Source organism: Aureobasidium subglaciale (genome assembly GCF_000721755.1).
Source record: "Aureobasidium subglaciale EXF-2481 unplaced genomic scaffold scaffold_13, whole genome shotgun sequence".
Lineage (NCBI taxonomy): Eukaryota > Fungi > Ascomycota > Dothideomycetes > Dothideales > Saccotheciaceae > Aureobasidium > Aureobasidium subglaciale.
Window position 1 is genome coordinate 479,374 of NW_013566982.1, and position 11,737 is coordinate 491,110.

Sequence of the window (11,737 nt, forward strand, 5' to 3'; positions counted from 1 at the left end):
GATCTTTTGTACCACATCTGAACTTTCTTATATACTTTACCGTTGGTAGATCATAACCATAAGTTTGTTTGCTCTATCATTTTATTGCACCGACATAGATTCATATCTCGCTGATCAAGGCCTCTAACTCTGGTACAAACTCCCAAGACCGTCACCATTGTATTCCTGATAACTAACAGAAGGACAGGCCAAATTTCGTAGCAGTCTTGGACCTTTGTTCATCCAAGTGCAAGTAGTATTTTCGTTACCCGCAGTGCAGTTGTAGTTGAAGAGGCTTCACGAAGTCGGTCTTGCAATTTTATCTGGTCGCGACTTCCCAATTTGTCCGCTCTTACCAAAATTGCTGTTCTATCATGGCAGGCTTAGGTCTCAAATCGTACGTTCCATCTCTCTTCTTCCTTCTCTACCTCTTCGCCTGCATCTCTCCTCTTTCTTGCCTTCTGGCGGATACTCTATCCAGGGAAGTGCCCAATTGTCTTTCATTCCCCCATTCGCCAATACACGTCTCTACCCACGACCATACCTCGTATCTTGTTTTGAGTAGCACAAACTTGTTCTTGTCTAGAGCAGAGAAAGAGCTGGGGACTCATCATGGCGGAGAAGTTTATGACAGGCGCTCTATGGGAGGCAGGATATGTGGTGTAAGTCCGACTCGGCGCAGACGATACAGGATCACGAGAGTGCAAAGTGACTCCAATCAATGTGCAGGGATCCCTGTACCTGAAATATTGCAGAGTCATGTACTTTCGGAATCTGAAGCAGTCTAAATCCCGCAAGCCGTTTGTCGAGCTCGGCGCAAACAGCGAGTCTCACGGAGGGTCTGCCACTTCACTTTCGCAATCGCTCACTCACTCACTCACGCACGTACATAATCTCTCCTCTGTTCGCGCGCTCACTACGTTCATCTACACTTTCTTTGCTCGAGCCTTGTCAATTGGATATCACCGCTCGGATTCGCAAAGATGCCATCCTTGGCTAACGTTTTGCTTCAAAGCATAGCCTACATGGCGGAAAAGTTCCCTGACAAGTGGATGGAGAAGATCCCTTACTATCGCGCCAGAGAAGAAGAGCTAGAGAAAGAGGAGCGAGAGTACCAACGCGCCCGCAAGCACAAGCGTAGACACTCCCACTCCCACAAGCGCTCCAGTAGCCGCCGCAGAAGTCGCCATTTCGAAGATGAGGAGCAGTCCGACGTCTCTGATGAAGGAGAGTACGATCGCCAGGACCGCAGAAGACACCGCAGTTTGGACGGACGTCGCCAACAGGCCGAAGACAAAGCCGCCCATCGTAGATCTTACAACCCTGCCGACTACGCTCCTATCGACAGACACGGCTACGCTGTTCAGTCGCCTGCTAATGCTCCCTCCGCCATGGTAAGCTTGAAACTATGCTCACCAAGATGTGATGCTGATTGTTGTGCATAGAATGGCTCGGGACATGGCACGCCCCCCTTGACGACTGCCTTTGCCAACGGCTCTCGTCCTGTCTCCACTTCTGGACCAATCCCTGGCTACGTTCCCTACGCTCACGTCTACAACGCTCCAGTCCAGTCGCAGAACGCCCCCCATGGCCACGAAGTCCGCGGCTCTCCTCGTGGTTCAATGGATCGCTACGAGCGTAGAGACTATCCCGCAGACCCCAGTGGCGCAAGGTGAGGATCTACAGTCTCAGGTCTTTTGATTTCGAAGAAACAAGCTGATCCAGGTACTAGATTCAACGACGCCCGTAGTGAGGGCGATGTCGTGTACTACCGCCGCCGTGACGACCGCTTTGACTAGACGTCTTCCAGCGACCTCGACACAAGAGACAATCCCATTATCAGGTCGCCTCTTTCGACTTGATGCACAGCATCCATGATTTGAACGACATATACACGACGAAAAGTGAGAATGACAGCATTGGGCGGCGATATGGCATTTGCATGCGGGATGCGACACAAGCACATGATTTTGCTACTTTTTGCTCTTCCCTTTCCGAGGTTCCAGATGGAAGACGCTCGTTACTTAGAAATCATTTTGGCTTTGCTCACTTCACCAGAAACCTCCTTTCGCTTGACTCTTCGAGCTCTTGCTGAGGCACTCCGTCAATCTTGCGGGTTCACTCTTCTAATCACTTGAGTCCATAGAAAGCGAAATAAGTCCTTTGACAAGCTGTTGTTCGTACGCTCTTTTTGACTCTTCTGTTCGGAATGCAGAGTGTCCAAATGATGCTGGTTCTTTGTTCGTGAGGCTTACAAAGCGGTGTTCTTTGCTAGAGTTCTCACACCGCTGCAATCACCCTAACGCGACATGTATGATCGCATTCTCTCACACTGTAAACAATTCGAGCGGAGAACATCCGTGTGTTATATGACAAGTCGTGATGACAATGTAGTCGACTCTATATGTCCAGCATAATTGATCGCTAATCGCAACGACCGCCGTCCGATGACCCTTCAAGCCAACATCCACCTCAAAGATATGCCTTGTCAACATATGCCGCACTAACATACCCACTGCCCAAGACATCAGTAATAGCGACCGCCTTACTCAACTTGGTGCCAATAACTCTGGTCCCCGCAGCACCATCCCCACTATTTCCATATTCTCCAAAACTGACATGATCAGTTCTCTCATCCCCAGTGTTCCAGATATGCCACCCCGCCGCATTGACAACATTACTAATCGTCGTACTCTGCACCGCAACTCTGGCATAAGCGCCCCAAGGCCTTCCCAGATAGTATGCTCCTTTAGCAACACTTTGCCCTGATTTAGCGGCGATACTGCAGTGGTCCAGGACGTAGTAACCTGCTTCATTGGACGCACGACCAGAGGCAGTGATGTAACCCAGACTAGCGGAAAGAACGCGGATGTCGCAGGAAGAAAACCAGGCAGACGCGTGTTGACCAAAGATGAAGTCTGTAGCACCTTCGATGTAGGATTTTGCGTAGAGCTGGGTTCCAGTTTGGGCGAGGATTGTGTCTTGGAATCCGCTGAATTTGCAGGCGTAGTAGCCTTGGTTCTGCAGATGCATATTTCAGTGGGAAGATAAGGGAGAGCAGGATGTTGGAGAGATACATACGGTAGCAGCAGCATTGAGTGCGAGAGCTTGTTTACCCGAACCGTAGGAGTTCACAAGGTTGACGTTGTAGAGTTTGAAGTTTGTGGACCAAGCTCTGAGTGTAGCAGTCAAGTCATTGGTGGCTACTTCATTCTGAGACAGTTTTTGGGTGATGGTGACAACATTGTGGTTGTAGTCTGCTGTGTTCTCCGAGTAACCGTAGATGGTGAGGGCAGCTTTGCGAGGGGTGATGTAGACTTGCTCGTTATAGGTACCAGCTTCAATGAAGATGGATTGAGCTGTGGTGGAAGAAGTCGAGAGAGCATTGACGGCATCCTGGATCTTGGAGTATTGCCCTTTGGCTGGAGCCTTGCTGACTACGAGTGCACCACTAGGGGCAGAAGTCCTGCTGGCGGCCAGTACCAGGCAGAGATTGAGACACAAGGTAAGGATGTAAGAAATCATTGTTGATGGACGAGACCTTGAAGGTAGAATAGGTGGTCGTTGACGATGATGCCAGAAGGCGAGACATCCTTATTTATACATCTCCTTGACTTACCATGATCGCGCAGCCGATTTACCCAGCATGCATACGACGACTTTATTTCTCTTACGGCCTCCCGACAGTGGTCTAGATGTCGGCAGCTACATGAAACGACTCTTGATTGCAGCAAGTATTTCCACGAATGCTGGACGAAGACAGTGCGCCCGCTGCACCCCACATTGAATGCTTCCGGTTGTTTGTTCATAAGGGGAAGCAATCTGTTGCCGGGATCGAATAGCCTTGAAACGTACTTTTTTGTAGCCGTAGATCAGGAGTAAATGATGGTCAAGCACGGCAGAAGTCTGCTCATCTGACCATTACTGTTGTTGATTTGATCAGGATTAAAACCCCATTGGTGGAAATGGTTCAAGACTGCGATGTGCAGTTTATCCCGAACTTGCAGAGATACGAAAAGAAGAAGTACCACGATAATGTATGCCAATGCCAGATATTGGAGTCAGATGTTTTGTGCATGAGGGCTGGATTGGAAAAGGGCAAGTTCAATCTGAAACGTCTCCACGAATTCATCTGCCCCTCACGGCCCGGCAAGGGCAGAAAGCTTGGTGTGCTTAATGCTACACAGCCGACTAAAATACGGGTTCAGTGAAATGATGAGAACGAAGACACAAATCTGTGGCCTCTAGCATAACAATATTGGAGTTAAAAGCCTGTATATGGTCATGGCATGCATCCACGTGGAGAATTCTCACGGCTCGGACTTCGTGCTGGTAAGATCCGTAACTATTATTCTTCTCTGAGTGCAGGTGGACTGGCATGTATTGGAAATATACTATATGCACAGAAGAGAAGATTCGCCACAATTCGCTCTGCCTGCTTCAAGCTGTCCGCTTAGCTGAGGTTGATCTGAAGCCCAAGAGTAGCGTTGAGATTACTGTTGCCGTAGAAGTACTCGGTACCAGCGTTACCGACATTGACATAGGTCGAGTCCTTGAAGGTGCCGTGCTGCACAAGCGCTTTAAGCCACTCCTTGAGATCACCTGTAAAGCTACCTTCGAACTGCTTCTCGGGCATCATGGTGTGGACAGTGATGCCGGTATCGTCATTCTTGCCCTCGTACAGCTTCCAGCTAGTACCGAAGAGATTTTCGATGGTGGCTTTTGCTCCATCAGTCCAGCCGATGGGAAGCTGACCACCCTCATACTGAAGCCAAAGCATGAGCTCTTGTGCGTTGGAAGAGGTAGAGTCACCCTTGGTGTCACTGGTCATGAAGTCGTAGCAGACGTTGCCTTTGAAAGCAGTGCTGTTGGAGCGGGTCCAGTCATATGTCGTGGGAATAGAGTCGATGTCAGAGATAGTGGTCTCAAGGCTCTGGGTCAGTCCGACGAAAGCATAGCCTTTGGGGATATTGTCACTGCGCACAGATTAGTCGAAGCTCCTGAATGGCATGAAAAACAGGTCAAATTTACGTCGCCTTGACATATTCAATATTGGTCTCGCTACTCCAGACGATCTTCTTGTTGCCAGTGGATGGAGTCTCGACGTGATCGTAGCGAGTGCACTGTGTGCCAACTGATCCGGCAGCGCCATAAAACATGTTGTAGACAATCCAGGGAGTATCATAAAGGACGACATTATCGGCAGTGCCGCAAAGGTTAATGGCAGCCTGCTTGGCAGAAGTGTTGATGATTTGAGACTTCTTGACCATAGAACTAGGAGCGGCGAAGGCAGGCGCTGCCAGAGCGCTGAAAGTCAGTGCCTTTGCGAGGAAAGAAGACATCTTCGATCAAAGGAGTGACTGGAAAAAAGAACAAGAATCGGTATGGAAAAGAGAGAAAGAGAGAGGGCTGAAAAAAAAAATCGGCTTCAGGATATAGTGCTGAGATAGTCTTGTGGTATAAGACGTTGTAGGGCTTGGAAGTGTGTTAGGGCTGATCTCCATCATGAAACTTTAGAAGTCAGAAAGTCCTCGTCAAGCTGAAACGTCCACTCCCGCTAATCGCACAGTAGAGCAGGATCATGTCTGTATAGATATTGAATCTAGCAACTGCCCCCTCAACAGGCAGAGGCTCTGAGAATCCTTTGAGGTCCCAGTCCGGGTGGCTGTCAACAATGACATCCAAATTCCTTCCATTGGGTGATAGAACTGGCAGAGCCTTCACGTCATCAAGAGATGATGTGGCATGTGCAAGCTTTGTTGGCAATAGCCTTGGCTGGAGCTGTGGCGCACGTGTGTAAAGCTGTACGAGAGGCGACCATCTCATAACCGAGTGTGTTGCTGGAAGGTGTCTGCCACGCGTCGCCGGGATTTGTAGCGACGAACATGGGAATACCATTATGCATGCGACATCGCTCGCTGGGATGGTAGTGCCCTTCATTGAGATGGAAATAGGGCAAATAATGGCGAAACATGTCTAGTCTTGCGGCCACTACTGCGCTGTGATATGTTGACTTGTCACAAGTCAAGCATGGCGAAGTCATGGACTCGACTTGCCGCCTCGGGGAGCGAAACCAAAGCCACCACGTCCTTCGGGACCTCTGGGCTGGCGGACAGGTTGTTCGTCTCTAGCGACAACAAGTCGCGGGCTAGCTACGCTCCTCGGCTTCTGTTCGTATGTGGGATCGAAGAGTTGATTTGGCTGGTAGATTGTTCTTGCAGGAGATTGATCGGCGGGAGAATTCGACTGACTGTCTCTGGGGGTAGCAGTTCTGTTACCTCTGCCTCGGTTGCCTCTCCGTGAATTTCTGTCTCCTCTGGCGGAAGAAGTGCGAGAGGCAGATGGGTCCCGGGAAGAGTCTGGCGAGCCGAACAAGCGCTCACGAACTTCTGCGTATTTACGTTCTTTTTCTTTGCGCTCTTCGGCAGCCTTGCGTTGTCTCTCGGCCAGAGAGGATTCTTGTCTCTTTCTCTCTTCCTCCTCGCTGTCATCTTCGTCTTCCAGGTTGAGACCAGCCATGCGATTTGCGATTTGGGGAGTCGGTCTGCGGCTCAAGAGCTTGACTTGAGGCTTGAAGTCGGAGTTCAGGGGAGCAGCACCCTTGGCTTCGAGAAAGTAGGCACGTTCGGGCTGTTCTGCGGCATCCCATAATTGTTTGTTCAACTCTTGGTGCTGTGCTTTACGTTCGGCGCGAGAGAGTTTGGGAAGGGTCTGGACTGGTGGTGCAGATTTGGCCGATGTCTTGTTCGCAGTCAGTTTCGGGTCTCATGGATACATGGTTACAGCTCGTACATCGGCGACCTTGTCCCAATCGTCATCCCACGCATCAGGCATTGTGATTATGGTGTCAGTTCAAGAACGGCGGGTGGACGTCGACCCGTTAGGATGATCGGGAAGAGAAGCTGATGTTTGGTTTGGTAGACGGCGTGCGGTAAGATGGGAGATGTAGTGGTGAGATGAGTTCGCATAAAAGTGACAGGTGACGGTGGACGAATTACCTCTTGCATCAGGACAGGGTGGGCCGGATTCTCGGTGGTTGCGGGTCGGCGCGTGTATGGCACCCCGCCCTGCGTCATGTCCGAGCGCACCTTCTGCCAATTCCACCTTGCTGCACTGCACCGTTTCATCTGCACTGGATCAAGGTGGACGCCGAGAGTTGAGAGTTGAGAGAGTGAATCTGTTCGTTCGTTTTTTCAATCTATCCATCCGGTTCAAGCAGCAAATCGCGCCAGTCCCATCATGACAGGTACCACCTACCTAGTGCTCTTGCCCACGGCTGCTTGCCTAGCCATGACTAATCATCTTGACTGTGCACAACAGACGCCCACTCTCCCTTCGACCACGACGGTGACAGTCTGATGCAGTCTGGCAACTCGTCTCCGAAGCCGAGCACTCCCCACGCTCAGATCCGCTCTATTGCAATCTCGGACCTGTCGCCTCCAAATTCCCAAGGCGGTCCTCTTCCTCTCGACATGCCCACGGTCGCTCCTTCGGCTTCAGGCGCAAACATGAACGGCAAACGTCCCATCTCGTCCATCGACCCCTCTCAAGACCTCAATGGCGGTGTCTCGCTGAGTGCACACATTCCCACCGATGCCCAAGTCAGCGCCAACGCTGCCACCACCTACCAGTACACCAAGCCCGAGGACGCACCTGGCTACGCCTGGAAGAACAAGAAGGCTCAAGACGACTTCAACCGCGCCTGGGAATCGCTTGTAGACAAGAACCGTATCATCGGCAGTGCGTCCTGAGTCCATCCTTAAGGCATCTTGTCAAGTGGCTAACATAATCCAGACAGGTACGGCGATCCTTTTGCCATGGCCGATCGCGAGCTCTCCATGATGAACTCGCGCCAACAGTGATGGCCATCTCAAGTCTACACTGACGATCTCACGTCCTCTTCTTCTTCAAGCATGGCGCACGGCGTTGAGGGTTATACACTTTCGGAAATTTGAACAGCATGCCATGGCCGGCCAAGGAAAGGCTTCACGGAGTTACACAACACTACATACAGTGATGCGATAGAGCAAGTCGCCTCATACACACAAAAGGTTGAATCGTCTGCAATGTCTTCCGAGCTCCTGCAAATTGCAATAATGATGTGTAGCAATGCGTAGAGCAAGCTCAATTTGGCCTATGGAGCTCGTGCCAGGTTCTGTGAATTCTAATAGCCACCAGTCTTTGCTCGTCTGGGTGTCCATGTCCCTCTGCTCTCGTACCGGCGTAATGCCTAATCGCTGTCTTCAGCAGAATCCAGTGCTTCGTCCCTCATACCATCCCCAATCCTCTCATCTTCCTCATCACCTCCATCTTCCACCTGCTCCTCATCACCATCCTCATCTTCATCCTCGTCCTCTTCAACCTCGTCATCACCATCACCTTCTACGGCCTCGTCATCTTCACCCTCCAGGGCATCGTGGAACTCCTCTTCGTCGCCTTCTGAGACGTCCTCTTCGCCGGCTTCCCGTCTCATCTTCTTCGATGGCGGCTGGTCATCGCTTCTGGAGTGACCGTTTACAGCAGACACCTCGGTGGCATCAAGCATCGAAGCATCTGCATCTCCGTTCTCAGCACCGCTGTCTGCGTGCTTTTCATCGCCTGTTTTTGATGCCTTTTCCTCGCGTATCTTACGGCGGTAGGAGTTGCGTTTGTCACATTGCACTGTGTTGTATTCTGTAGGCGTATTAGTGGTTAGGAAGAATTACGATAATGTTAGAGGAAGGAGGGGCTTACTCTTGAGTTCTGCTTCCAGTCTGGGGATGAAATGTTCAAACTCATTCTCCTTGAGTGCTGCCATTACGTCTGCGGGCTGAATTGTCTTTTTGCCGGCAATTTGTGCATATTCGTTCGAGCTGAGTGGATAAAGTCAGCACATAGTCACAGGAATCATTTTATGAGACTAATCGTTAGGGAGCATCGAAAAAACATCAGCATGACTTACTTCGCAGCCAAGAAATTCACGAACACAGTACAGCTCTTGCTCAGTGCCAATAGTGCGTCCTTGTGAATTGATGTGTTGGGAGGAAGAACTCCCTTTGCTAACCGCGAAATCATGGTGCGTGGTAGGGCTAGGTCCTGCTTCATTGTCAGTACCCCGTCTCATCTCATCTGGACCCGTATCGATACACACTTCAACACTCGATCCTTCACGGGCTGCACGGCCAGTGGGTGCAGGTGATTCATCCTCGCCATTCGTGACGGTCGAAAGATTTGATTTTCTGCCAGGCATGGTTGCGGTTCGGGTTGTGTCGTCAGATGAGCAAAGAAAGATGCAATATTCTCAGGTTCCTGATGATCCGCAAATGGTGGAGGGAAATAAATTTGCCGTCTTTCTGGAATAAAGGTGCCTTTTGATACGGATATTGTTGGTCCGTTTGTCGTCGGCGGAAGAGAGATGAGCGCGAAAGTTTCGCGGAAGGACGCGTTGAGTGGTGTGCGAGTTTCGAGGTGTCTTGATACGGACGCCTGACGAATGTATTTTGCAATTCAAATGGCAGTGTGCTATTCGCGTCTCGAAAAGTTCTTTTCAAGAAAGGTTCTCCAGATCGCATCTGTTATTCTATTTTCAAGAGAAACCGAATCAATCTCCCTCGCTCTTGATCAGTCTGAGCCTGGGCACAGACCATCGTGAAATAGACCCTCTTCCAGCTCGCTACTTCGACACGACTCACAAACTGTCTTGATGTCATCTTTTTACCCTGGCAAACGCCTTTCTACAAAAGGCGAGCGCTGTACAGTGCGCTACATCGGCGAAGTCAAGGGTAAATCAGGCCAATGGCTTGGTGTGGAATGGGACGATCCTACTCGCGGAAAGCACTCTGGAAGTCATGATGGCATAGAATATTTCAAGTGTAGGTCGAAAGATACGCTCTCTGAATACTCAGAACTAGTCTGATTCTGTATCAAGGTAGGAGTTCACATCCCACTCCTGGATCATTCTTGCGTCCATCGGCAGTATGGGACAAACCGAGGACTTTTCTGGAGGCTCTGAGGACAAAATATGCGGCTGCCGAGACGGGCGGAGATGCATCAAGTCAGAACACCATCAGAATCAGCGGTAAAGAAGCTGAAGAAGTCGGCTTCGAGAAGATCGCTCGACAGCAAGCTCAACTTCAGAATCTCCGTATCGTGGTCTTGGACGACTTGCTGGTCGCAGCATACGATGGTACAAATACGACACAAGAAGATAGTCTAGATCAAATCCTCGAAACGTGTCCAAACATCACCGACTTGGATCTGGGAAGAAATCTGTTTGAGACTCTTGACGACATCTCTGAGATCTGCGACCGGCTACCGAAGCTAAAGTTTCTGCGACTGGAGTAAGACGAGTCCGATCAGCATCTTAGACCATGCTAAATCATGACAGTGCAAACCGTCTGCGAGATGTTTCACATCGAACAGTCCCCAACAGCACTGGGTCCGGGCTCGCCCAGATTACTTCGGCGAGTCTCGATCACATGCTGTGCACGGGAGGAGAGGTAAGTCTAAGCTTTGCAGCAGATGCAACGCATAATACTGATTGATTCACAGCTAGAAAACCTCTTGCGCTCTATGCCTAGAATCAAGGAGCTCTCGGCATCGAGCAACCAGCTGGGCTCCTTGGACAACTGCGGCCTACCCAGCACTTTGACCTCTGTCATTTTGGAGGACAACGCTTTCTCGAGTCTGGAAGACATCAAGCATCTCAAAGAATGTTGTCCCCATCTACAAACGCTAGGGCTTAAGAACAACCAGATCGCAGATGCCACAAGGAGCAAGCACACGGCTGCCACTTTCAAGCTACCAGAAACAATAGTCGACGTGGATCTCGCATACAACAACATGACCTCATGGGATCTCATCAACCACCTCGCAGCAATCGTGCCAGGCTTGGAGCATTTGCGCATCGCCCATAACCCTCTCTTCTCCTCACTACGCTCGGCCGACGGCAAACCACTAACTTCAGCCGACGGCTACATGCTCACCATCGCCCGACTCCCCCAACTCGAAACACTCAACTACTCAAAGATTACAGACAAGGAGCGAATAAATTCAGAGTCCTACTACCTCTCTCAAATTGGGCGAGAGCTTTCTCTAGCTCCAGAAGAAAAGGAGAAGGAGACTCTTTCAGCTCATCCGAGGTGGAAGGGACTGTGTGAGGAGTACGGCGAACCAAAAGTCGAACGCAAAACGGAAAACGAAGTCGACCCCAACTCTCTCGCGGCAAGACTGTTGGAGTGCACAGTGTATTCTCCAGCAGCAGCAAATGTCGTCAATCTGCCAAATGAGCAAGACCCATTGCTCGTCGAGATACCCAAATCATGCAGCATCTACAAGGTTCACGGAGTGATTGGCAGACGCCTGGGAGTTGAGCCCTACAAACTTCGCCTCATACTAGAGACTGGCGAGAAAGACCGCGTTGATATGGCTACGTGGAACGGCGTTGAAGAATGGGACTCCGATGAGGACGATGCAGAGAATGTAGGAGAAGAGTGGAAGGAAAGAGAAGAGGAGCTTGTACCCGGCACAAGACCACTTGGCACGTTTTTGGATGGGCGGAAGGCTAGAATTAGGGTCGAGCTCAAAGACCTGGCGAAGGAGAGGAACTTGATGTTCACGTGAAGTGTACTTTTGAAGAGGGAGGAGAGAAAATGACGACCATAGAGAACAAAGACAATCTGCGACTCTGACCAGCTCCCTGACTTTTTCCCCACGCCTTCCTTGAGGAGTTTGTCCAACATTCTCCCTGAGTCTTGTAACAATTCGCCCTCACTCCTGG

The 11,737-nt window shown here is 50.4% G+C and overlaps 7 protein-coding genes across 7 annotated transcripts; 3 read left to right on the top strand and 4 right to left on the bottom strand.

Moving 5' to 3' along the window:
- Positions 1 to 962: 962 nt before the first annotated feature.
- Positions 963 to 1,655, top strand: AUEXF2481DRAFT_30429 (uncharacterized protein; the record flags this gene model as incomplete). Its single annotated transcript, XM_013487383.1, has 2 exons — positions 963 to 1,373; positions 1,425 to 1,655. The coding sequence occupies 2 exons, from the start codon at positions 963 to 965 to the stop codon at positions 1,653 to 1,655; spliced, it is 642 nt and encodes a 213-aa protein (XP_013342837.1).
- Positions 1,656 to 2,327: 672 nt separating this feature from the next.
- On the bottom strand, positions 2,328 to 3,724 carry AUEXF2481DRAFT_277616 (carbohydrate esterase family 8 protein). The gene is made up of 2 exons (XM_013487572.1): positions 3,061 to 3,724; positions 2,328 to 3,000 (listed from the first exon to the last, which is right to left on the bottom strand). Exons 1-2 carry the CDS (start codon positions 3,502 to 3,504, stop codon positions 2,452 to 2,454), a joined length of 993 nt encoding a protein of 330 aa, XP_013343026.1. The 5' UTR covers positions 3,505 to 3,724; the 3' UTR covers positions 2,328 to 2,451.
- A 708-nt stretch (positions 3,725 to 4,432) lies between these two features.
- AUEXF2481DRAFT_47310 (glycoside hydrolase family 12 protein) lies at positions 4,433 to 5,321 on the bottom strand (the record flags this gene model as incomplete). Its single annotated transcript, XM_013487472.1, has 2 exons — positions 4,433 to 4,955; positions 5,011 to 5,321. The coding sequence occupies 2 exons, from the start codon at positions 5,319 to 5,321 to the stop codon at positions 4,433 to 4,435; spliced, it is 834 nt and encodes a 277-aa protein (XP_013342926.1).
- A 697-nt stretch (positions 5,322 to 6,018) lies between these two features.
- AUEXF2481DRAFT_5942 (uncharacterized protein) lies at positions 6,019 to 6,813 on the bottom strand (the record flags this gene model as incomplete). Its single annotated transcript, XM_013487332.1, has 2 exons — positions 6,019 to 6,720; positions 6,772 to 6,813. The coding sequence occupies 2 exons, from the start codon at positions 6,811 to 6,813 to the stop codon at positions 6,019 to 6,021; spliced, it is 744 nt and encodes a 247-aa protein (XP_013342786.1).
- Positions 6,814 to 7,086: 273 nt separating this feature from the next.
- AUEXF2481DRAFT_80693 (uncharacterized protein) lies at positions 7,087 to 7,869 on the top strand. The gene is made up of 3 exons (XM_013487516.1): positions 7,087 to 7,225; positions 7,300 to 7,719; positions 7,774 to 7,869. Exons 1-3 carry the CDS (start codon positions 7,219 to 7,221, stop codon positions 7,839 to 7,841), a joined length of 495 nt encoding a protein of 164 aa, XP_013342970.1. The 5' UTR covers positions 7,087 to 7,218; the 3' UTR covers positions 7,842 to 7,869.
- On the bottom strand, positions 7,778 to 9,532 carry AUEXF2481DRAFT_41050 (uncharacterized protein). The gene is made up of 4 exons (XM_013487437.1): positions 9,110 to 9,532; positions 8,921 to 9,054; positions 8,713 to 8,831; positions 7,778 to 8,652 (listed from the first exon to the last, which is right to left on the bottom strand). The coding sequence occupies exons 1-4, from the start codon at positions 9,206 to 9,208 to the stop codon at positions 8,210 to 8,212; spliced, it is 795 nt and encodes a 264-aa protein (XP_013342891.1). The 5' UTR covers positions 9,209 to 9,532; the 3' UTR covers positions 7,778 to 8,209.
- A 129-nt stretch (positions 9,533 to 9,661) lies between these two features.
- AUEXF2481DRAFT_5945 (uncharacterized protein) lies at positions 9,662 to 11,580 on the top strand (the record flags this gene model as incomplete). The annotated part of the gene is made up of 4 exons (XM_013487333.1): positions 9,662 to 9,830; positions 9,887 to 10,298; positions 10,346 to 10,457; positions 10,510 to 11,580. The coding sequence occupies 4 exons, from the start codon at positions 9,662 to 9,664 to the stop codon at positions 11,578 to 11,580; spliced, it is 1,764 nt and encodes a 587-aa protein (XP_013342787.1).
- Between the last annotated feature and the right edge of the window lie 157 nt (positions 11,581 to 11,737).

Coding starts and splice junctions, on each gene's coding strand:
- AUEXF2481DRAFT_277616 (XM_013487572.1), bottom strand. CDS start 3,504: ATGATTTCTTACATCCTTACCTTGTGTCTCAATCTCTGCCTGGTACTG. Junction 3,001..3,060: donor CACTCAATGCTGCTGCTACC/GTATGTATCTCT, acceptor ATGCATCTGCAG/AACCAAGGCTACTACGCCTG.
- AUEXF2481DRAFT_80693 (XM_013487516.1), top strand. Junction 7,720..7,773: donor CAAGAACCGTATCATCGGCA/GTGCGTCCTGAG, acceptor AACATAATCCAG/ACAGGTACGGCGATCCTTTT.
- AUEXF2481DRAFT_41050 (XM_013487437.1), bottom strand. CDS start 9,208: ATGCCTGGCAGAAAATCAAATCTTTCGACCGTCACGAATGGCGAGGAT. Junction 9,055..9,109: donor GTGAAGGATCGAGTGTTGAA/GTGTGTATCGAT, acceptor ACAATGAAGCAG/GACCTAGCCCTACCACGCAC. Junction 8,832..8,920: donor GTGAATTTCTTGGCTGCGAA/GTAAGTCATGCT, acceptor TTATCCACTCAG/CTCGAACGAATATGCACAAA.